The sequence below is a fragment of the Xenopus laevis genome, chromosome 6L, assembly GCF_017654675.1.
Source record: "Xenopus laevis strain J_2021 chromosome 6L, Xenopus_laevis_v10.1, whole genome shotgun sequence".
NCBI classification, from domain to species: domain Eukaryota; kingdom Metazoa; phylum Chordata; class Amphibia; order Anura; family Pipidae; genus Xenopus; species Xenopus laevis.
This window is the reverse complement of record NC_054381.1, coordinates 104,642,787-104,669,150: the sequence shown is the minus strand read 5'-3', so window position 1 is coordinate 104,669,150 and position 26,364 is coordinate 104,642,787. Positions and strand designations below refer to the sequence as shown.

The 26,364-nt window shown below is 39.1% G+C and overlaps 1 protein-coding gene across 4 annotated transcripts in view; it reads right to left on the bottom strand.

The window, feature by feature from the left end:
* Positions 1-1,399: 1,399 nt before the first annotated feature.
* Positions 1,400-26,364, bottom strand: part of mbp.L (myelin basic protein L homeolog) — a 115,072-nt gene continuing 90,107 nt past the window's right edge. For all 4 annotated transcript variants that reach the window (XM_018266683.2, XM_018266684.2, XM_018266687.2 and 1 more), the window contains 5 exon segments: positions 16,934-17,047; positions 16,180-16,215; positions 15,092-15,121; positions 13,002-13,133; positions 1,400-2,895 (listed from right to left, as the gene is read on the bottom strand). In XM_018266683.2, coding sequence (XP_018122172.1) covers positions 2,851-2,895; positions 13,002-13,133; positions 15,092-15,121; positions 16,180-16,215; positions 16,934-17,047 — 357 coding nt within the window. In that variant the 3' untranslated portion in view covers positions 1,400-2,850.

Here is a 26,364-nt window from a genome sequence, read left to right as displayed (position 1 = left end):
CACTGGGGAACACTGGGGAACCCTGAAAATACTGCCAGCCTGGAAGTGGCAGTAATTCTAGTTGTGCATCAATAGCTGTTACTGACTTGAACCAAGTGAATCAGACACAAATGCAATTGTTAATGCCGCATGCCAGAAGTGACACGATTCCAGCACAAATGCAGGGAAATACTATGGGGCAAATTCACTAAGCGCCGAAGCGCCGAACGCTAGCGTCAATTCGCTAGCGTTGGGCATGTTCGTTACTTCGCAAATTCACTAACGAACACTGGCGTAGATTCGCTAGTGTTACTTCGCACCCTTACGCCTGGCGAATTTTCGCTACGGACATAACTACGCAAATTCACTAACGCGCGCAGTGTACTGAACGCTACCTTTTACGCTAGACTTCCTTCACCACCTCAGACCAGTAGATAGGGATTGCTTCCAAAAAAGTTCAAATTTTTTCTAAGTCCCAAAAAACGCTGGCGTGTTTTCTATATTATGCGTGATAGCCTGAAAAAGATCAAGAATTTTTTTGGGGCTCCCCTCCTTCCCCCCTACATTTCCTAACTCATGTCAACTTAACTATACAGTGGGCACATGTGTAGGGCAAAAAAAAAAATTATTTGATGTTTTGAAGGTTTCCCAGGCATTTGTAGTGATTGTACGTATTCCTCCATTGAAATTTGAATTTGGCGCCGTATGCAAATTAACCTTCGCTAGCGTAACTTCGCTTCACTTAGCGAATCAACGCTAGCGCAACTTACGCTACCCCTGTGCGCAACTTCGGAGTTTAGTGAATTTGCGGAGCGCTGGCGAAACTACGCCTGGCGAAGTGCGGCGAAGCGCGGCGAAGTTGCGTCTGGCGCAACTACGAATCTTAGTGAATTTGCCCCTATGTGTGCAACTTACCAGAATGGATCCTACCAGGCCCGAATCTAATCTAAATCGCCGGCGGGGTGGCACCCAGATCGCTTCGTTTTCCAAAGTTGCCGGAAGTTGCCTCATGAGGGAACTTCGGGTGACTTCTGAAAATGAAGCGATCTGAGTGTCATCCCGCCAGCGATTTCGATTCTAGCGAGGGGGGAGGCAGTTTGGGGACATTAGTCGCCCGAAGAAGAGTCAATTTGACGCCGGGCGACTAATCTCCCCAAATCTTCTCGTCTGTGTCAAGATACTTGGGGTTGATACTGCCCCTCTAAGAGAAATACTGTATATCCATGATGGAAGCCATATTTACCGAGAGAAACTGGAATAATTTTAAAGCAAAGTAACCCACTCACCTTTATTAGTGCAAAGGTTTAATTGGTTTTTCTATGGATTGTTTCCCAGGGAAGCAGCATGTGCATATAAACCAGTATACACTAGTATGTATAAATATATATATATACTGTTGACAAAAAAAAGCACAAAAACATTCAGTTTAAATGATTATTTTATTTCAACAATGACACCAACATGGAAACTGTTGACTATTCTGCTTGATCAACCAGGAAAATATATAAAGCACAAACATGTTGTAGTGTTGCTGCATCTAAATCCTGTCAGTGAAGCCGGCCACAAACCTCAGTTTCAATTCATATAGTGGAATGTATTAGTAGCCACGGATTTTAATTTAAAAATACACGTTACCCGTTCCTTATTAATCTAGCGTTTAATCTTAACTACTGTAACATTTATAAGGGAAATGCTTTACGTAACCAACAAAAGGTTGTAAAAATATGTAGAAATAATTAAAAAAAAACACATTAGATTCAATAATGATCATTGGAATGTACAGGGGATTAATTCATATACAGTTAAAAACAGTGCAATTCAGAGCTATTTGGTGCATCTGTAATTTCCAGAGCCCTTAAAAATGTTGGTAGCCAAGAAAGACCCCCCTCTGGCTCCCAATTGGTTACGACTACAGCTACTTTTTCTATTAAATTAGTAACTTGCCTATATATATATATAGTTAGTTGACCCTTCTATATGTGTGTGAGGCACCAGTGCTATGAGTCTCTACTTGAGTTACTAGACTCACTTGCTGCTGTTTAGCGCCAAATAATCAGTGTAGGGAGAAAACTGCGACAGTTCTCATCTGAGTTGTGGCAGGTGTCCAACCTGAGATCTGCAGTTAGTTCTTTGTGTGTTGAGTACCTTATGCACCTATATATCAGGTTCCTCACCTCCTCAAATACCCAATCTCTCTCACTTTTCTCTCCCCCATAGTTTGGTTAGGACAGAGCCTTCCATCTGGTTTGCTGCCTGTTTAACAGCCGTGTGCTAGAATGATATTTACCTTGAGCCCATTTTCACATGCCTAAAAGTCGCCCTATGTCAGTAGCCCTCTGCTACAGCTGTCGCTAACTAATATGAAAGAAAAACATGCGTGTGAGAGAGAGTGGATGTTATAAAAACATAATTTTTTTTTTTTTAAAAAAGCGCAATATATAAACCAAAAGTGTCAAGAAACAAGAACTTGCAGCACTGCAGATAAAAGATTCCAAAATGAGTTCCTGAGGGCTAGATGGAGCTACATGTTACTCTCATGCTGAGCAATGCATTGCAAGTCCTTGTCGTGCTAATCTACTAAAGTTTAGGGAGGGTAGGTCATTTTCATGTCTGATTAATACAATTAATAGAGACAGCAGGTTCCACCTCCATTTATTCCTCTTTGCCTTTAGTCAACCTTTAATTTGGCACCGCCAACACAATTTTGGTATAAGCTAACTGCACGCACAATTCGCAGACATTAAGTAAAAGATTGTGTATATATATATATATATATCTCAGTTCATTATATTATAAAGTAGTAGTTTTATTTGTAATGGCACTTCAGGCTATCAAGCAGAGGACATGACATGGTGAGGCATCTTGGCAAACTCAACGCCTGGCCATAGGAGAAGAAGATCGGCTGCGCTGTCCTCCCTGCAAAGAAAGAGCAAATGGAGATGAGACAGAATGTTCTACTTCCAGTAACAGAGCAACAGTTTTCTTTTGGCACAAATTCCACTGGAACTGTGGTATAAAAGTCCAACGTTTTGGTCCTCATTAGGACCTTTCTCATCCTTGAAAAAAGTCCTAATGGGGACCGAAACATTGGACTTTTATGCAATGTATTAAAAATAAAAGGGCAACGATTTTTCAAGGGTGTGCCGGTTTGAAGATTTTTGTGTATACACAGTATGTACACCTTACTAGGCTACACTCTATAATTTCCCTTATTGTGCTATTTAATGTTAGTTTAGTACAATTAACGGTGGTGACACACGTGCAGATTCGGGGAAATTAGTTGCCCAATGACAAATCTCCTCTTCTTCGGGCGACTAATCTCCCCGAAATGCCTTCCCGCCGGCAAGAATGTGAATGGCAGGATGGCATACGGATTGCTTCGGTTTTCAGAAGTCGCCCGAAGTTTCCTTGCGATGGCAAATTCGGGCAACTTCAAAAAATGAAGGTAGCACTGTATTTGTAAAGAAAGTGCAGGTCAATGTGTTCCCAACTGGCATGTTGCACCCTGCTCCGCCATCTCTAAATGAAACCTCTAGATTTGTGCAGAAACATGTTTAATGTATTTAGAACAGGTTAAAAAGAGTTTTTAATAAAATAGAAAGCTACAACCCTGTTGATACTGTTACATGTACAGGGAAAACTTCATTGCAGGCAGACACAAACTGGACATGTGTTTATAAGGCTGATGTCAGCCTATGATTAAGTGTCCCTTGTTGACAAAACGCGTCAGGCTTATTGTTTTATGTATGTAAAATAAACATGTTTTCTTTTAAAACTACAACATCTGGCTTCCAAGCTTTTCAACACATATCCTTTGGTCCAGTTTGTGCCTGCAATGAAGTTTTCCCCTCCATATGTAATGGTAAGCAATCCACGTATACACTGGTTATTTCTTTGAAGAGATACTGTTATGTGATCTGATTCAGAGCGCACTCGATCATTCAGCACAAATTAAGGACAAACCTGCAGCTTGTGTGCTGCCATACTGGAAAAGGATTGATGTGACAGGCGTATAAAATGGCCATTATATCTTTCTGTGCAGTCTGAGACTTTTAAGATTATAATTCCCGTATATGGATATTTTTGCTGTGCAGAGTTCCTCATTCACTATTTCCCTGTCACAGGCAAAATGGCTCATTAGCAGGAAGATATTCTGCCATAAAGCATGTGTCCCAAACAGAAATAAACAGGATCTATACACAAATCAATATCCACAGGCAGTATTTATTGAACAGAGCCTACAAATATATTATTTTTTTAGTATCCAGTGAATTAATTCAGCCTTTATTAAATGGAAAAATCGACCCCGTTTGTAAGTAAGATATTTTTTTTATAGACCGAAAATGGCCTTCTCTGAATGTCTCCAAAGCTCCCTAGGAATGCAATACTGAAACATTCTTTATAGAGTTCAGTAACATCATGCAATCTACAGTATGTTGACCATGTGATAGCATGCCTATTGCTAAACTGGGATTCTTCTCTGATTTTCTTTCCTAGGGATCCCTTGCACCAGCTTGGGCCAGCCCATGTCCCATGTAGTAGGGTTGGAATAATCACTATACTGTGTTTGCACAGACTGAAGGTGGCACCTCCAGAATATGTTGTTTTTGGTGTCCCTAAAGCTACGCCAACACTGTGACCTGAGCCTGCATCAAATTCATAGGAAAATAAAATAAAGGGAACATAAATATATATTTGATTCTGAATATTTCCGCATAAAAAATCTACATGAAAAATAAAGGCATAGTGGCTCTTTAAGTAAAGTTTTTGCAAAAGAGTGCAGCTTCCATGGGTTTAAGGTGAGAACCTTCTGCAGCCACTGCACTAACCTTCCCCATAAGCCACCCTGGGAATCTCTAAGTAGCATTAAATGTTAATAGAAGGGAAAGATTTGCATGCATTACTAATATGTTAAAAAGATGATAATTTACGAAACCCAACAGGATTCAAGCATTAATGAGCAAGTGACAGCACTCAAAGACATTGGTTTAGGGATCAGTTAAGGACGGATAATTAGTTAGAAAAAGACAGTAGGCAGGTGATTAAAGGCATATCATGTGGAACTACTTCTGTGTCTCAGTGACTGCTTTCTATTTGCTCTAATCCTCTGATCTGTATTCAGCGAGAGCTGCTTCCTGAGGAAGGTTCCCTCCTGCACAGCTTCAGGTGCCAGGGGTGAATAAAGTGAGAATTAACTTCTCCTCTCTATCTGGTGCACACACCCATGCTGAAAGTAATTACGTTCTATAAATACAAGAACTATACCATATCTTTTCCCAAATTGACACGCTAGAAATTTGGATATGAACTCATTTCATGACAAGGTATATCTAGTGGTTTCATCGATCTCAGATATTTTCCCCATAGATCAGAAGAATAACTTCTATTTTTCCTTTTAGTATAGTATCTCTAAATGTAATTTGCAACCCTTTACAATAAACAGGGAGCAAGTGGGGGGGTAAAAAGAGTTTGAGATTCCAAGTATCATTCAGGAAGACATAATAGAGAGAGAGTGACCCAAAGGCCAATACCTTGCAGCACTAATAACACAGAAGGGAAGAGTATCACAGAAGGGTTGACAATCACATTCTCTGGCTCCTTGACCAGGAGATTGCCTTGTTTGTGGCAGGAGCAGATTGGCTTCAACTCTGCGTTATCCTGCTCAGACACAAAGACAGAGGCATAGAGAGGAAGCCAAGGGGCCAGAGATGAAACCTTTAACCCGACTCTGCTTTTACCATGAAGTAATGGAGGAAGTGGAGCTCCTTCTCATTTAAACTAGTAATGGGGAGGTTTGTTCTCAATTTACCAGTGAGCACAACTGTAACTGTGTGTGTGTGAAGCTGTTCCTAGAATAGGAAGCAGGGAGTGATCCATACCCATACATTCTGGTACAGTAATTCTGGTCTGAGTATGAAGAGCACAGTAGTGCATAAGGATCTGGGACCAACTGCATAAATGTATAAAGGATGCAGCGGCTCACTTGCTATAACTGGGGAAACATGGGTAATAACCCATGGTAACCAGTAATTAGCCTATATAATCATAGGGTTGCCACCTTTTCTAGAAAAAATACCGGTCTTCCTATATATTAATAATAATTAATAACATTGGATCAACCATCATTTTTACCGGCCAGGTGGCAACCCAATATAAACTTTAATACCATCTACAATGAATTTCTATGTAAACTGGCTCTATATTTGAGGTTGCTGAGTTGGAAAGGGAAACATGCCCTTTTCAATATACTAACATTCCATTTTTAAAGTAATAACGTCATGTTAAATACCAGAGCATGTTCCTGTTCCAAAGCTATGTTTCTACTAGAGTCACTACACCAAATAAGCAGGTCCCTGCAGTTGTTCAACACTACAAAAGACCTAGGGCTGGCTCCATAAGTCCATGTATGGAGTAGAGCCATGGCTTCTCTTGTATAAAATGGGGCAAGGGGAAGTGGAAAACTGCACAAAAAGTTGCACCTCATTCTGAATGCAGTTCTGCCTATGCCCACCAGGTGGATGGATAAAAAAAGTAGCTTGGAACCCCCTCTATCTTTTATCCCCTAGTCTGCACACCATACCCAAAGCCACATTTGATCCTAATACTGTTCATCAGCAAGCAAACCCTGGCATACAATCCAGCTGCAAATAAACACTGATAAATGCACGGCAAAATACAGATAGAGAAACATGATCTAAGTGCTGTGTTTATTTGCTGCTAAACAGAATAATTCACTAGGTTAATTCCAGTAAAAATAACCTGGCTCTCACTTTCATTTCCCACCGGATTCCTGTGCTTTGTGCATCCGTGGTTTTGCATCCATAAGATATGCATATTGTTACATTTGGGATACAATTTCCCACTTTGCATTTTAAAGAGAACATTAGCATCTCATGCAATACAAATTGGTGTGGAGAGGCACAATTATCATAGCAAGACGTTGCACACAACTACAGGGCTTTATGTCCTTCAGTATATTTTATTGCTTCTAGATGGTTGATTGCACTTTTGATCTAAATATGAACTACTATTTATTTTTTATACATGTATAGTTTTGATTTTAGAAAGTAAAATAATAAGATGGATTTTGCAAGTTAGGGGCCTCATGTGGTGCTATGACTTGAATAAACAGAGACACTGATCCCTTGGCTGTTAAAGGAATTCTGTTGTGATGTTATGATGTGGTTTTTATTTCTATACACTGCAAATAATTCACTCTACAATATAAAATGTCATTCCTGAACCAGAAAGTGTATTTTTTTTTAGTTATAATATTGGTGTGTAGTCAGCCATCTTAGGTCATTTTACCTGGTCATGTGCTTTCAGAAAGAGCCAGAACTGCTTTTTGGCAGGCTGCTGTTTCTCCTACTCAATGTAACTGAATGTGTCTCAGTGGCACCTGGATTTTACTATTGAGTGCTGTTCTTATATATACCAGGCAGCTGTTATCTTGTGTTATCTGGTTACCTTCCCATTGTTCTGCTGATGGGCTGATGGGGGGGAAAGGGAGGGGGGATATCACTCCAACTTGCAGTACAGCAGTAAATAGTGACTGCAGTTTATCAGAGCACAAGAAACATGGCTGGGGGCAGCTGGGAAACTGACAATTTGTCTAGCCCCATGTCAGATTTCAAAATTAAATATAAAAAAAATCTGTTTGCTCTTTTGAAAAAAGGATTTCAGTGCAGAATTCGCTGGAGCAGTGCTATTAACTGATGTGTTTTGAAAAAAAATGACAGTATCCCTTTAAGCAGGTTCCATTGTGATGATGTCTAATTCTCAGTTAGAGCCAATGCCTGGAGATCAGTGGTCAACCAGTTTTAGGTTTGCCTGATGAAATATGATGCCATTGCACTGGGTTTGATCACTGAAAATGATTGATTAGAGGGAACAAGAGGAACAAGAGAAATAGAAATGATTACACTGATGAACAGGGAGCAGTCTGCAAAATGATAAAGAGCTGTTGAGTAAAAAAAATGCTTTAGATAAAGGCTCTTCTGTGGCAAAGACATGATATACTCATGCAACAGGAGATAGGCAACCATTACAGCTGCTGATTGATAAAGGGAAAGCTCCAGTAAATACATTTCTTATTGATTTTGTACACTTTAGCCACTGTCCCTTTCTAGTCAAGAGCTTCTTGTCCCTACCTGTAATGATAGAAAGTCTGTCTCTCTCTGACACAAATGGCTTATCCACTTGGCTCTAAACCACAGAGCTATTTTCACTGCTTATTGTCAGTTAGCTGATCATTTCTTTCTACTAAGTAGAATTTGAGGGGTTTATATATAAACACAAACTAGGTATCTCTGTCCTGTAACCCTCAAAAGCAGCAACCAAGAAAGCAATGATAATAAAATGAGGATTTGGTTGATTTCCTTGCTAGACTGCATACATATTCAAATATTAAAATGTAATGTTTGAAAGTTTGGCTCCATGGAAATATTTAAGTTACAGGAGACTATGAAAAACCAAATGTGCTCCATCATTATTTTTTTTCAGTATTTACAATAGAAGAGCAAGAGTTACAGGACCAATTTGTAGTAGTAGCTTGGTAGTGGCTTGGCTCAACAAAATTGTTAGGTGCTGGAACCGGAAATGGAACTTAAATGTTTATGCAAAAGGATATTGCCCCTGATGACATGCACAGACCCTTACATACACAGAGAGCTTAGTTCAGAATAATCAGGCTGCTAATTCTTCCTTTCATATGGTATGGCACAAATGGATTGGGAGAAATAATGTGATTCCAATATTAAAATAGGTTTTCATTGAAACCTGGCAGATATAGGCCTGTAAGTCTGACATCCGTATTGGACATGTTATTTTTAAGGGTTGTAAATAATCACATTATATTTTGGAGAATGTTCGGGGGCACGGGCAACTGGGGCACAGGCCTCATAACAGTGCTTTAAAAGTTGCAAGGTGCACCCCGAGGGGGTCAGGGGAGGAGGGACTATTTGTGCCAAGCCAACTCTGTACACTACTGCTGTTGATCTTTGTGATGCAGTTTGTCCATGGAAAGAAAACTGCCTATGCATAGAGAGTAGGTGTCAATGGTACAGTCTCTAGTTACGTTATGGTTCTAGGTGGGTGCCATAAGGTTCTGTATTGGCTTCACTCATATTTAATCTGTGTATTAATACATTTGAGGAGGGCACTGAAAGCAATGTATCTATGTTGGCCAAGCCACAATCTGTAGATGTGTAATCCATGCAAATGGATCAAAGCAAACTGGCCAGCTAATAAGAGCAAATCATGGATGTCATGAATGTGTTCTTCACCTGTGTCTATTATACGGATGAAGAGCTACTTAGTAATAAGCTTTTATTGACCTGGTTGAGTTAAAATAATGAAAGCAAATTTATCTGCAGACATCCTAGATATGATGCTTTGCTACCATCTAACACGGCCTTCAGACTCCTCAGCCACCAGGTAGGCTCCTCTACTTCTCTCCTTTAAAGTTTCTCCAATAAATCATATCTTTCCTCTTTTTTGTTAATTAAAACCATGCTCCTGGTTCCAAATCTACACCCTTTCTTAGTAGCTATTTACTTCACTGGATTGGTATAATTGTAATTGCAAATCGACTACTTTCATTCCAATTTTTATCTTACTCTAATGCAAGGTAAATATTAAACTTTCATATTATTCCTTATAGGTGCCTAATCTATTTTATATTTCCGGGATTTACTGGCCATTTGATTTTATGATACAGACAACTTAATTGTTCTCTCTTAATTTGATTTATTAAATAATTTATCATTCATTTATTTTTTCTCATCAGGAAACAGATTACTGAAGTTAGCCAAATCATTTCCAGCATTTGTCTTTTTTTAACATTATAAAGACGGAAGATTTAGATAATGTGCCTCTCTTTTGGTGCCAAGGTCACAAAAGTCACAAAATCAGAGAATTTCATTCCATGGGGCAAACAGACTTTAAAAAAACTGACAAGCACCGGTTTTGGCAAATCAAACAAAACACCATCTGTATCCCCCCCCCCCTGATTATAAGCAAGATCCACAAGTGCGGATAAAGGATAGAAAACAATGCTGCAATAATAACGTTTACAAGCAATTAGCTGGAATAATATTCCCCCCTGGACTTAATTTCTATCTGCATTTACTGATGTTCAAAGAGAAAATACCACCGTGCATTAAGCACCTGTTACAATTGCAGCTGTACTGGATCCATTGCAGGTATATAACCAACATAAACCAATAATTTATAGTAGATTGTGTGAATTAAAAAATTGAAAAAATTGCTTTGTGCAAAGAGAAGGGGGTAAGTCAGAGTGAGTAAGGGTTTGCGAGTGCAACCTGTCCACAATGATATTATTAGCTGGAGCTTGAAGGGAACATTGCATAGTTACTTGTATATTAAGATATTGCAGTAATTATACGTATTGACATGAAAAGAAAAAGTTATGATAACAGTGAGGCTGCTGACAAATCCTTACCCAATAACTGGCATAAAATAGAAGGACCTTGCACCATATATACATAATTACACTAAATTCATCTGACGCTGTCTAGATGCATGATGATGAACTGTTCATAGAATTTTGATTTCCACCCATCTACTTTTTGTGCATGGTATGCTCCAGAAAGGAGGGTCCCAAACTTGCACGAGCCCTGCTGCAAGCAGGAAGACATTAAAGCTCATTAACTATTCCCGAAAATGCAAGTGCAAGGGTGCAAAAATGCTGCCCTTAGTACCCATGGATAGAGCATTAGATCCAGGGCAATAGCTGCTCATTGCACTTTTTGAAGGATTAAAATCTAGTGCAATGTGCAGAGTGCAGTACTGCTGGGCCTAAGCCAGTCTTATAATTACCACCTGCATAGCTGGTAAGTACAGGGTCTTCATGTGCCAAGTGGGCCCGTGCCTAGTCTATACTTCTGAATGATACACAAGCTAGGCTGTATTGCACCAAATCAGTTAATGAGATGTTTGATGTTTTCATATAACCTTGGAATAAAGTAATGTATGACCCTGCCATAACTATTTATGCTTATGAAGATCAAGGGATCACTTGTTATTACGAGGAGGGTAGTGAAATCACTGAAACACGCTGGTGCCATATGGGCACATTACGAGTGATTGAATAAGCGGTTCTTCCGTTCTTGTATTTTTTTAGTCCATAAAATGTAGTGACGTGATTTTTCAGCAGGACGCTTCTGGCAGTATAAAATAACATACAATTTTACAAATAATAATACTTACCTGTGCCACTATGGAATAAGAGTATAAAAAGAATAAAAGCCATCATCGTCTTTCCATGTAGCCAGTAACAGCAAGAGGGCATTAAAAGGGGAAAAAATCGCTACTAGGCAAATAACATGCAGCAATTTATTTAGATTGATATTCTGACCTGGAACTGTTATTTAGAAATAAGCCAAACTTTGGACACCAGTCATAAAGGCCTGCAAGATATCTCACTGTGCCTCTGAATTATTCACAAAGCTGACTTGTTTTAGTGAGGCTCCATGCCCTGCTGCTTTCCTTCTAATCCTTAATGAATCAAGTCAAGACATATATTTGTTTTTTGCTAACACCCTTCAGAAAAGAAAAGAAAATTGCAGTGGGGACATTGAATAGAGATTTTAGTTCTAAAGTGCACTTGATTTTAGAAGTGACTAAATTTCTTATAAATAAAACGGAGGAAAATCTATTCTTTGCTGCTAAAGCATTATGACACCGGCTTATGGAGGATTTAAGCAACAGCACTGGAAAAAACAAGCTGCATTTACTAAGGGTCGAATATCGAGGGTTAATTAACCCGAACTCGAAGGATTTACCGCAAATACTATGATCAATCGATCGAAGGAAGGATCGAAAGATGAAATCCTTCAAACGATTCAAAGGATTTTAATCCATCGATCGAAGGATTTTCCTTTAATCAAAAAACCCTTAGAAAAGTAATGGGGAAGGTCCCCATAGGCTAACATTGTAGCTCGGTAGGTTTAAAGTGGCGAAGTATGTAGTCAAAGTTTTTTTTAAAGAGACAGTACTTCGACTATCAAATGTTCGAATAGTCGATCGATTTTTAGGTCAAATCGTTCGAGTCGAAGTCGTAGTCAAAGGTCGTAGTAGCCTATTCGATGGTCAAAGTACCCAAAAAATACTTTGAAATTCAACGTTTTTTTACTTCGAATCCTTCACTCGAGCTTAGTAAATGTGCCCCCAAATATGTAAGGCGATGTATAGATATTGAGATAGATATTGAGATAGATAGATAGACAGACAGACAGACAGTCAGCTATAGATAGATAGATATAGAGATAGATAGATATATGATAGATAGATAGATAGATGATATACCTCTTATGACATCTACCTGCTTCCCCCTCCCACCCCTAATGAATACAGCACTGCCAAACCCAGGCAGCAATGTATTCATGGGGCACATGCAGGTCTCTTTGTTCCATTTTGGATAACAGAGACCTGCGACAATTTAGAAAGGGCAGGGCAACTGGTTTGAAAATTTAAAAGGACATGCTTGTGAGTCGTTTGCTCAGAATGGAACTTATATATCTGTGGGACTCATTTAAAAAGGACATCTACTTATCAATCCATAAAATCAGTGACATTTACCTAAAATAATTGCTTATTAGAATTGTGCAATGCATTCCATGCATAGTTGACAACTCAGAATCCAGTGGTTCATCTTAGCATACCAAAATGCTGAATATGTGGGTTGCCCTTGTATTTCCATACAAGACTAGTGCCACAAAGGTTTTCTTGTTGTGGAACTACAGTGCTGGATCCATCCAGCTCAAGGTGAGAATGTGGAGCTCTAGGAGTTGCAGTAGAAATGTGAGGCTTGATACAGGGCGGTGGATGGGCTGCTACATAATGCTAGTATAATCACAATCACAATTCTTACATCCATATTAGTCTTAATATAAAACAATGACAATAAACACATCTATGCATTCTTAGAGTTTGGAGCAAATGTTTTAATCACATGTATCTTGTTATTTGTTCATATAACATTGAAAGGGGTAGAACATTACCAGTTTGAAGATCTTCGACAGAGCTCCTTGGCCTTCTCTGTGTGAATCCTTATATCCCTTGTAGGATGATTTGTGGTGCTCCAAGGACCGGGAACCATATCCTCCATAGCATGGCCTGTGGCCATCCGCTCCCTACATGAGTAAAACAGCTTTTTAGCAGGCATTAAGGTCATATCTATAGACAAACGTTGCATCAGGCAAGGAGGTGGGCATTGGTCAGTCTAGTTACCAGTGACAGTTGCAGGAACCACAGAATTTGCTAAAATAATGGAAAGAAAATACTATTTTGTCACAGTCCTATAAACACCAAGAGGTATAGATTAGATGGGATGGTCTGAAAAAAAAGAAAGAAAATGATGCTGATTAATAAAATGGGATAACTGGAGGAATTTAAAATATAAATGGAGGTGCTTTTGTCTAGAAGGTATCATTTCCTAGTTTGGCAGACAATCCTAGTATGACACTATTGCCTGAATGTGTATCACAGTTCCTATGTGCCTCTCTTTGCCCTAATATACTCTATAGACTGTCTGTCCATCATCAAGACAATGTTAGTGTTTAATTGCCTTGTTTCCTGATAATGGATCTTTCTGTAATTTGGATCTTCATACCTTAAGGGTAATGTCACACCTGGAGAAAAAAACGCCTGCGGATTTCGCTGCGCTTCATTTTCCGAAGTTGCCCGCAGTTTCCTCATGAGGCAACTTTGGGTGCCTTCGGAAACCAAGCGCCGCGAGTGCCATGCCGCAGGCGTTTTTTCATTGAAGCAGGTGGAAGACACGGGGAAGTAGTTCAGGGAGATTAGTCGCCCCAAAGAAGAACCGATTAGTGGCCGGGCGACTAAATCTCCCCGAATCTCACAGTGTGTCCTTACCGTTAGTCCACTAGCAAATCATGTAAACATTAAATAAACCCAATAGGCTGGTTTTGCTTTCAATAAGAATTAATTATATCTTAGTTGGGATCAAGTACAAGCTACTGTTTTATTATTACAGAGGAAAAGGAAATCATTTTTAAACATTGGGATTATTTCATTATAATGGAATCTATGGGAGATGGCCATTCTGTAATTCAAAGCATTCTGATAACGGGTTTCCGGATAACGGATATAATACCTGTAGTACAATATCAAATTTGCTGCTCTGTTAAAATGAACACACAAGTGGTTGCTTGTAGAAAATGGCAGAATATTTTTATTAGCTTGACCTTTATTAGGTCGCAAATTTTCTTGTTAGCCTTAAATTGAATACCATGGAGAAGACAGATGAATTTGGGAAACATGGATATTTAGCATTCCCTTGGCGCAATCACACTGAATATTGAAAGCTGGCAGTGCTTTTATAATTTATTAGTTTTGATTGGACTAACCAGTGAAGACTTGGCAGGAAATTAAAATAATCCTGCGAGTCACTCTGAAAGAAGGTATTTTACCCTAATCTTCTTTAGTTTGCATTTCTGCAGATGTTTGCTAGTTTTTTAAATGCTTTAACTCTTCTACTTTATTTATTTTGCTCAAACTCAAAATCAGTATGTCTATGAAATATAAGGGAAGAAAACAAAATAGTGATGGCCAAACAAGATGTGTGAGCCCCAATAATCTTCCCTTTACCGCAGAAACACACTGTTTAATAACATGACTGGTCTGTAAGATGGCAATTTGCCAGGTAATAGAAACGAGGGAAAAAAAAAAGATGAAGAAAGCAGTCGTCTAGAAATGAAATAGATGAAACAGGAGAATCTTAGCCATGCAGATGCCTTAAATGAACCTCCTCCAAATGAGTATAGGCCTTGATGAAACATACAGAAGGTTTGATCCCCTTTGGATAAAGCAGAGCAGTTTTAATGGCAGCAAGTCTGGAAGGAAAATGCAAAAGAGCACCTGAAGCAAATGACATGGAAGCAAAATAACTGAGGACAAGGGATCAGAAATAAAAGAGAAGAAAGGGAATAAATAAAAAGAATGTAAAATGATTCATTTAAATAATAGAAAATATATTTTTTGAAGCAAAAACAGCTCATTAGAACTGGATATATAAATATATTTAGCCACAGGACCAGAGGCTGTGAATGAAAATACATTCATCACCTACCCAGCTAAATCTGGCGAGGGATAATCCTCTCTGCACATGAAAAAGACAGAAACAGTCACAAAATGATCACCATACACATAGCAAAGTAGACTATACTTTTTAATTGGACAGCAGCCTGTTATTATGTTATATAGACCATTTAGAATTCAAGTAAAGTGTATACCAATAAGAGTTGCTTTATTATCTGGTTCTGTAGCCTATGAGAATGTAACACGTAAAGGCTTTCTGTACATCTACTCTTTGCCTAAAATAAAGTCTGCAGTTCCTTTACTTCGGATCTGGTAGTGGCTGCTGTTCTTTCTTGGCCTGATACTTATAGCCTATCTGCAAAGCTGTGTTCCTGTTGCTGAGTTGCCATATTCAGTCTGCTTATGTTTACCAGGCCATTCCTGCACACAAAAATCTAGTAAACGGTTTATTATCCTGAAGGAGCCTTTTGGAGTAGAAACAAATCAGTATTTTGTGAAGAAACTTATATCAGGTGAGATAAAAGAAGCCACAATCAAATTGCTTTTTATTAGCAACATTTTCGTGTCTCTTTATCACAGCCCACGTTGAGGGGCTTGGAGCAGTTGCAGTGAGGGCTCAGGATAAATTTGGCTGAAGGTTGGGGAGAATTGCTATTTGCTGCCCAAGATTCACCTAAAAGTCCATCTTGAAGGTTAGATGTGGTGAGATTTGTGATGAAAACTCAATTGCTGTCTTGGAACTATGGTTGGTTGATACCATCAGTATGAGTGGTCGATACACTGATATTTCCTTATATGTTATTTATCTTGTGAATTATGGGGGGCTGTAAACACAGGCTGAGCCTTTAGAGGTCTTGAACTGAAGTCCAACAACAACTGATTTAAGGGAAAACTTTGGGGGACAATCCCTGCTATGAAATAGGGCACATGCTCCTCCATCCAGTATATGGTGCCCAGCCATTCATTCTATAAAATATGCTCCGTTACTGCATTCAGCAAAAGAGCGAAAACCCGATATGGCTGATGTAACTCGCTACATAGTAACTGCAAAGCTGAGGTAGGTGCCATCTACATGCATGTATTGCAAAATATAAATAGCCATTGTATAATATTATTTACCTTTGGTTGAGATGGAGGTGGTGTCCTGGGTGACACCTAAAAAAGAAGATATTGAGTACTATCAGAATGAATTACTGTTGGTACCAAACATGTAAAGGCATCATACCAAGAGATCTATTCAGTGTTCTTATTACGGCTTAGTTAGCACTGGATACTCTTAGTTGTTGAGCAAAGTAAACTATCCTTATACGGTATATAGTACCAAAATAAACGACACCAGACTAAAGATCAATCTACAAATTGTACAAACAAGTTATCAAAGGGTTTCCAGAATTCTTGATATCTTCCTTTATTAAATACTTGTACAATCAATTTGCTTGTACAGGTATGGGATCCGTTATCCGGAAACCCATTATCCAGAAAGCTCTGAATTATGGAAAGGCTGTCTCCGATAGAATCAATGTTATCCAAATAATACAGATTTTTAAAAATTTTTTCCTTTTTCTCTGTAATAATAAAACAGTAGCTTGTACTTGATCCCCACTAAAATATAATTAATCCTAATTTGAAGCAAAACCAGTCTATTGTGTTTATTTAAGGTTTACATGATTTTCTAGTAGACGAGGTATAAAGATCCAAAATACATAAAGATCCGCTATCCGGAAGACACCAGGTCCTGAGCATTCTGGATAACAGGTCCCATACCTGTATACACTATTGGATCATATTACAGAGACTTAATTGGAGAAATGTGCCTTTACCCTTTGATCACTTTATGCAACTTAAAGGTTTATCATTGGACTGGGACACTTACTATGTTCCTAAAGAAGTGAACAACAGGGTTTTCATCGACGTGCCTCCCATGAGCATAGTAATGAGACCTCTGAGGAGAAGAACTTAGGTAGCCTGATCTGGACATATGGACCTCCTAAAGAAAAAAACAATATCATAAATTGTGTTCCAGAGCAGAAAATCAGACAAAGCATGCATAAACATGAGCACGCATGAAGCCAAAGTCCAAGAGACTCAGAGTTTACTTCATGCCTACTAACCCATAGAAACCAATCAGATTTTTCTACTGATTGCTTATTATGGATTAACTGATCCAAAGCAAAGAAGCAAACCTTTCATGACATTCGCCCACAGGACCACCATTAGAAATCACGAGGCCCCATGCAACAAAATTTTCAGGGGGCCCCGCCCACCCAAGCCCCATCCCAGATCCCGCCCACACCACAGTTAAACGACCACACAGACATCAGCGCTAAAAAAAGGTAAACTCGCCCACACACAAGTTATAAAAAGCCATTGATGATCAGGGTCCCCCTATAAGTTAAAAAAAAAACTGTGGCAACAGGGCCCCCCATAAAAGTTTTTAAAAAATCATTGGTGGTCAGGGCCCAATAATGTTGGCGCCAGGGCCCCTCTTATCATTAAAAACAAATTGGGGCCCCAGAGAATATTTTAAAGAAAAAACATTGGTGGCAGGGGCCTGTAGAGTATTAAAATAATACATCGGTGGCTAGGGCTTTAAAAAAATAAGAAAACACACATTTGTGTTCAGTAGAACTGAACTCGTGGCTTCAGGACTTCAAGTTCAGCTCCTTTCGTGACTTCGGCAGTTTGTGACTTCGGCTGGTTGGCGGTTCAGAATTTTCAAAGAGGCGGCACGTTTTCGGCGCTGCCGGGGGGGGGGCGGCTATTTCAAAAACTGCAGCATAGATGGGCCCCCCCTTTAGGCCCGGACCCAGTACACTTGTACCTCCTGATTGCGGCCCTGTTCGCCCATACATGCTTGTAGAGTGTGTTGAGGGCGAGTATGCTAGTTATTAATGGTATCCTCTTACTCAGTGTGTATGATATAAAACATTTTCTGTAGGAGGCAGCAATCATGTTGCATTTTATATAAGTACAGACCCATGTGTAACAATGACAGAGACACAGTATGTATGGGCGGCTGAGCATGCTTTCACATACACAATGCACCGTAACAGTAATACATAACTATGTTTGTACTTTAATTCTACAAAGAGATGTTTCATCTTTGCATAATGTCCCTTGTTTTTCAGGAAAGCGCATCATGTGGGATGGTTTATGAGACCATTGTCTCCCACAGATCATGCAGGAACCTAGCACAAGAAGTCCCACAGAAGAACATAATAAAATCAGAGGCATTGTATTTCTTTACAGCACTTTAGGTTCAGTGTTCGCTCCATATAGCTGTCAAAGGAGGCATTATCATCATTATGAGCCGCCGAACAAAAGCTCCTCTTTGTGCAATCAGGGCTCCTTTTACTGAACATGGAGATATAAAGCAGGCGAGAGTGGTACAGTCATAGAATTTCTGTACAAATGGAAAGTAATGAAACTCTTCTGCCTTGTTCTGGGAAAGAGATGAGATTTAAATATGTACAGGAATATACCTGGATATACACACATGGATATTACTTTATCTCATTTACACATAGGGGGCTGCTATTTTTTATTAAGTTCAAGGCCTCTGACAGAGTACAGAAATATATTAGTATTAGGCAAAGTGGCTCCCATAGTGCTCAGTGTGTAGGTGAGGGAAGACTAATACAAACGGCATATGATGTTTTAGATATTGTCACTCCATACATCAGGGATGTCTAACCTGGTGCACAATTTGTCCAAACCTCTCACAATTTGTCTCACGCTCAGAACCACCAAAACATCGACCAGGCACAGGTATTCAACCTCATAATAGGCTAGGGGCAATATTACATTTTTAATGTTCTTTTATAAGAAGATAAATTGACTACAATTCCATACTGAATTAATCTGATTCGCTACGGAGCAGCCCTTGCTGTAATTATCGCCCTTGATTGCTATTGATTGTACAATAATAAACAGTGATAGATATTGGAAGCAAAACCAGTCTATTGGGTTTATTTAATCATTTTTATATTAGACTTAAGGTATGAAGATCCAAATTACGGAAAGATCTCTTATCCGGAAAGCCCCAGGTCCCAAGCATTCTGGATAAAAGCTTCCATACCTGTACAGGTATAGGATCTGTTATCCGGAAACCTGTTATCCAGAAAGCTCTGAATTACAGGAAGGCCATCTCCTATAGACTTCATTGTAATCTAATAATTTAAACTTTTAAAATGTATTTCCTTTTTCTCTGTAATAATAAAAGAGTACCTTGTTCTTGATCCCAACTAAGATATAATTAATACTTACTGGAGGAAAACAATGTTTTTGGATTTATTTCATATTTAAATATTTTTTTAGTAGACAAAGTATGCTGATCTAAATTACAGAAAGATCCCTTATCCAGAAAACCCAAGGTCCTAAGCATTCTGGATAACAGGTCCCATACCTATATTGGGAGGTCCAGTCTGTAGTGCTTTGGTCTTATGGGGAAGACATGGCAGATTTCTTTCCTCTTTGGTACTGTAAAGTTGTGATTTCTTTTTTAATCAATTGATAAATGTACTTTAAGCTGCAGAAAACAACTTTAAGGCAAGAGCGACAGTTTTTCTGGACCTGTTAATAAATGTTAAGGGTTATGGTGTTTGCTACTGACTGCCATGCAGCCGCTGTACATCAACACAAACAGAGGATGAACTTCAAGTCGGGTTACTGAGTTGTCCTTTGAACATCGTTGCAGTGTCAGCTTTCATAATTTAGATGTGAGCAGCCAAGATAAAGAGCATGAACCGTCACAAAGAGAACAGGAGCAGATGTTAAAAAGCATTATTATGTAGTTACAAGGTTGCCCAGAAGGTGAATGTCGTTAGGAGATATATCTGCAGGGAAGAAGATTATGATAGCCATTCCTAGTTTTGTTGTTATTAAAGGGCAACTGTACTTTTTTTGTGTTTTCCTATTTCTGCTTATTATGGGGTAAATGTATAAATGATTCTTACCTGCTTCTCACAAAGTGTTCTGGATTTTTCTGGTAGTTTCAGAGATTCCATTGTTTGTGTTAGTCTGGCAACAACCTCAGGATCTTAGCAAGTCTGCATCTCAATGTAACAAGCCAGAGCTGAAATTATACCAGACGGCTAGTTTTTCTTGATAAAGGGAATTTAGAGAATTTACGGTACTCTACAGATGGGAAATCAGCATGAACTTAGATGAAGTGAACCCTACATTTTGGGATGATTGTGTTTGAATTTACCCACTGCGGTGTGGCATGTGGCACGCACTTTATGTCTCTGCATTCATTTGCTGAGACAACAGTATGATGGAAATTTCTAAAAATCTATTTATGTCATAAGTTTCTTTTCTGGGAAAACTCACCAACATCAAAAGGCCAAATAATACCCAATGATGGAGACATACTGTATAACTGGTTCTTCTCTCTGTGCCATTATTAAGGGGGTTATTTACTAAACTCCGAATGCAAAAATCAGGAAAAATTTGTGATTTTTTTTAAAAAAAAATCAGACTTTTAAAAGAATCACAAATTTTTCCGAATTTATTAAACCCCGAGGATGGGAGACGTCCCAATGATTTTTTGATGTGCGCTGGGTTTCCTTCAATACCTCAAATTATTCAGAGTTTTCGGGCAAAGATCTGAGTTGTGGGTGGAAAATCCAAAAAAATAGTGAAAGTCGGATGAAAAAGCCGAAAAAATCAGATTTTTTCCAGCAAAGCAAATATACGGGAAAATGTAATAATAAATAAGCGTAAAAAAACCCAGAGCGGATTTGATCGGAGTTTTTAGCAGAAAATATTGAGATAAATTCGGACTTTGATAAATAACCCCCCTAAATGTTGTTTGAGGTTACTTTGTACAACATTTCTTTTTCTTTCTTTTCTAAAGCAATAAATGTTCATTTCTTCTCTGCCCTCACTTTACTGTACTTCATGCCTTTCTGCTCGTACTTTTAACTTTCATACACTGGACTTACCCGGCAATCAGAAACCTCAATGCCATTCTTCCAGGTAAGCGACTTTGCAGAGATACGTATCGAATACAGTGTGAATATGCAGAGGACACAAAGCTAGAAATTCAAATGTAATTCACTTTGGTAAAAGCTGTGTGCGCTCTAATTAAGGGAGAGGATACCTCACTCGGAGATAAGAGCTATTTCAGGAGCGGTTGTTTTGTTTTTTTCATGCTTAACATGGGGACTGTTTGACCTTTCCTTAAGATAATAATACCTTGTAATTTGCATTTATAATCCAAGCATTTAAGTGATCTCTGCAGTAATGAAAAGGGCACTTGGGGAGACTACTACAATTAAATCTTGATTAACGTGGCTCAGAGCCAGAGCCGGGGAAATGAGAGAAAGCAACTACATGAAACTGACAACATGCTTTGAAAGAGATCTTGAAATACATGACCCCAATGCACTAAAACCTACAATACCTAATCCTGCCATTTACGGAGCTTCATAAGATTAAAGATGGTATTAATAATCTAATTCTGTATGTTGAAGAAAGGACTCAAAAATGTCACCTGATGTCCTAGGGCACATCTTGCAACACACAAGTTTGTAAGGCCCACCTCCATACTCCTTGAACACAATGTAAGGGCAGAGACACACGGGAACGCCTCTTCTTCGGGCGACTAATCTCCCTGAAAAGCCTTCCCGCCCGCTAGAATCTAACTCGCCGGAGGGATGGCACTTGGAGCGTTTCATTTTCAGAAGTTGCCCGAAGTTTCCTCGTGAGGCAACTTCGGAAAATGAATCGCTCAGAGTGCCATCCCGCCGGCAATTAAGATTCTAACCGGCAGGTAGGCAGTTTGGGGAGATTAGTCGCCCGAAGAAGAAGCGATGTTGCTGGGCGACTAATCTGCCCCAGTAGCTTTGTTGTGCCCCTGCCCTTAAAGTGCTTATATGAACTGTATGTACCACTTACCCTAAGATTTCCACAGGGTAAAAGTTTGGCACAGCATTGATTCCAGGTTTTATTATTTTTAATCTTTTTAGTCTTCCTAATCCTATGGTTCTTTCGTTTGTGTAAAACTGTGGCTTTGTTTTCACGCAAGACAGATTGCTTATACCACATAATTAGAGCACTGGAAAGGCAACTCCCAGCATGCACAGCCAATAGCCAAAGAAACTGGGAGATGTATTCAATAATAACTGGAATGTTAATAGCTTGACATCCCACTGTGACATGTACAGATACAGATTCAGCCATTTACTGTTATAGTACAGATATGGGATCTGTTATTTGGAAACCCGTTATCCAGAATGCTCTGAATTACAGAATGGCCACTCCATTTTAATTAGATAATTTAAATTTTTCTAATTGTTTGCAATAATAAAACTGTAGCTTGTACTTGATCCGAATCAAAACAATTATATTGTGTTTATTTAATGTTAAGGTGATTTTTTTTTAGTAGACTTAACTCATGGGGATCCAAAATACATAAAGACCCTTTATCTAGAAAACCCCAGGTCCTGAGCATTCTGGATAACAGTCCCACACCTGTACTAGAAAGAACTCAATGGAGATTTCAGAGACTGAGGGTGTTATTTACTACGACTTTAATTTTTCTGGTTGGGCTTTTTGCTGCAAAAACTCAATTATTTTCATGAGAAAAAAAACCCTTGAATTTTTGAGATTTATTATACCGCAATGCTGCAAAAAGCATGAATACCCCGCATCTCAAACTTGTCAAAGTCATGTATAACGGCAGATGCCCCTATGCAATTAAGATATAGTGGTCTGCACTGTGTATAGCCCAATAACACGAAAAATTTGGGGTTTTTGGACGATAACCCGAAAAAATTGAGAGATTCGGGATTAAAGTCCAAAAAATGTGTTTTATTAGAGTTTTTTATCGAGATTTTTCCCAACCTGACTTTTTCGAGTTATTTTGATCATGAATATAATAAAATCGTGGATGGGAGTTTGGTTGTGCTGTCTTTATTAACAAAATTAGATTTTAGTAAATAACCTTACACTCAGTAGGAGCCATTTACTAACATAGTTGCTACGTTGTATCACTGCACGAACCCAGAGCAACCATCAATGTTTGGATTGGTTGCTAGGGCGTAGACCCTTTGTTATTTAAAGGGGTGGTTCACCTTTAAGTTAACTTTTAGTATGTTTTATATTGCCTAATTATAAGCAACTTTTCTTCTTCTGACACTTTCCAGCTTTCAAATGGGGTCACTGACCCCTTTAAGAAAAAAATACTCTGCAAAGCTAAAAAGTTATAGCTATTGCTGCTTTTTATTACTCATCTTTCTATTTAGGCCTTTCCTATTCATATTCCAGTCTCTTATTCAAATCAATGTCAAAACTGGAGAGCTGCTGAATAAAACGCTAAATAATAAAAATAATAAAAAAATGTTAACCATTTGCAAATTGCCTCCGAATACCACTCTTTTTCTCATACTAAAGTTAATTTAAAGGTGAACAACCCCTTAAAAGGAAATGTAACCCTTTAACCAGTGAATTCCAAATGACCATTTCATAGTAACTAAGGGTCTCCGCTCCCTAGATCCTAGGTTTTCCCACTCTGTTCTCTATGGGTCAGGTATATGTAGATGTACATGTCTCTGAAAATATAATTAAACTAAACCGGGCAGTAATATGTATAGAGATATATCACCTACCTGAATGGTGAAGGCTTTTGCCAGTGAATTTGTACAGAACAGTGATAGTTTGATGATCTCCACTCGTTTCCCCAACGGCATAACTGTTTGATCATGTTTCTCCTTTTTACTGAGCAATGAGCTTTGTTCATTGGGAGTTGTAAGACACAATATCTTGGGCAATTGTTAGTTAAAAGAATAAGAGAAAGCTCAGTGTTCAAAGTACTGAACTGAACATGGCAATTCCCTTGAGAAGGCTTTCTAGCTTTAATTCACTGCATTGGTTTATATGAGAGCATGAATAAAACTTTATACTGGATACTGTATATTCTAAGCAACTTCCTAATATAAACTATTTAAACATTTAAGTGGCTTAACAAGATATTTTCTTGCATTAAGCAAAAGTCAGTTTCTTGGTGGTATTTTTTATAATTTATCTTTATTATTCTATATTTTTAACTTCTGACTAACTTCTATTTTCCTTCTGATAAAAGAAATCTGCGTGATCTGAGATGCAAGGCAGGCTGCGAGAGAGCTATTCACCTTACTTTTTATTCTATGAGCTGTCAGAAGAGAGGCAGGAATGATTTCTCCCAGGCTGACACAATGTACTATGCCACCAGGTAATCATTTGATTTTTAAGCATTATTTCCCAAGAATATAAAGTGATCTGTCTAGCTCCTGCTCGGGGCTCCTGTCCTTGCCATGTTATTCATTATAAAGCTGCTAGAGTTATATACTATTGTATGCATCATTCTCCCAGCATTTCCAGGTTACTCGGCTGCTGTGGTTACTGGGAGGTGTATATCTATAAAAGCTGGAGGGCCGGTATGTTTGCCTGTACCTGGCCTAGAAAATCTACAGGTAGGACAGTCAGTTCATAAGGGGATGGACTGGCTTTACTTGCCCAGATTCAGTTGCATGGCAGTTCTTTCATTGTTAAAAATCAGGGGGTGCAGGGGTGCATTGAAACTTGTATTGCAATTAGTTGGCTGTCCAGTGTATGGCAACCTCTGCTGGCAATTTGCCCTGTTTTCTATTGTCGGCTTTAACATGTCACATCTCCAGCAACCCCTAACTGCAGGCCTCTGTTTGGCATTTTGAGGGGACCTGAGCCCCACGCAGCAACGCTCATAGGTAGAAGTCTTAGCAGAGAGCTGATCTGAACTGCATGGGCAGCTTCTCTGTAACTGAGGACAGACACACCAGAACCAAAACTCAGCATAAACACTTTCAGCATAACGTGTGCAACAGGAACTTTTCATAGAGAGCATACACAGGAAGAAGAAAATCACACAGGGTTACAGGTCAAACGTGACATCACATTGCTAAGCAACAATAGACCCTCCCTGCATTAAGTAACATGCACTGGAACAATCTCTGTCTGTTGTTTTCCAACAGAAAGAAGATGGGATGTCAAACTTAGTAGGACTATATGTTGACTGTAGCAATTCGCCTGGTTTTGGCATAATGGGGATTGACTGGATTAGTGGGGAGGCATTTATGGCAAGACATTTCACACCAATGGGTTAATAATTGGCATTCGTTCTGCTAACTTAGTAGTATAAGACCCCATACGACGGCGGCTCTGATTTTACGGACTCAGACACCTGGACCTAATGTTAGAAATATTGCTGGAAGATAACAGAAATGATAAGGCTGGGATTTGCTTCCAGAAAAGTAGCAAGCCTTATTATAGCATACTCTTTTATTGTGTTATAGAAGCTTCTATTTGTGCAGCAAAATCCCTCACATGGACACACTCATAAGAAACATTCCATTGGTTTATGCTGGATTGTGGCAGCTAAAGATAAAAAGTAATACTGTGTGGGCACATAAAGATATAAGGACACATTTGTGAATGCAAGATCCATCCCATTAAACTCCATTCATTAAGGTACTTGTGCCTGTACATACACCTTTCAACTTGAGCCAGTCTGTTAATTTAACCTGCTTAAGGGCTCTTACAGATGAGCATTTTTACCTGCGCTCCCGTTTAATGCGCTCAGCTGCAGGGGAGCGCAGGAGTAGACGCACTGAATTATTTTCAATGTGGCTGTACTAACACAGGTTGGGACACAGAATGTTGCATTTTACCTGCGTTCATCGCTTACATGCGTCTGTGTGAGTACAGCTACATTTAAAAGAATTCAGTGCATCTACTCCTGCGCTCCCCTGCGGCTGAACGCATGAAACCGGAACGCAGGTAAAAACGCTCATCTGTAAGAGCCCTTAATGAATTGCACACAAGGTGCTAAATACAGGGAGCACAAGACCCAATACTAACAAATGCCTTGCACCTAATGAATCACAGACTAATGCTAATCTGTCAGATGCACACATCAATCACATTCTCACCCAAACGAATGCAGATGCTAACTAGGGGCCTATCTATCATGCTCTGTAAAACTGTGGGGAAAAACATCACCGGTAATGTTGCCCATAGCATCCAGATCTTATGTTTTATTGTAGGTGACTGTTGAATTGCTGATTGGTTGCTATGGGCAAGATCGCTGGTGATGCTTTTCACAGCATGATTAACAGGCCCCTTATTGTTGCATGTAAGTCTCGTCACATACTATCTAGTGAGAATCTGCACTTACACCAGAAAAAATGCTGCCTTGTAAAAACCCTTCTGCACATACATTCATAAAGGAGCACTCTAGTGTCAGTTATAGGTCTGCCAAATTGCTGTTTTAGCCTTTGGGGGACC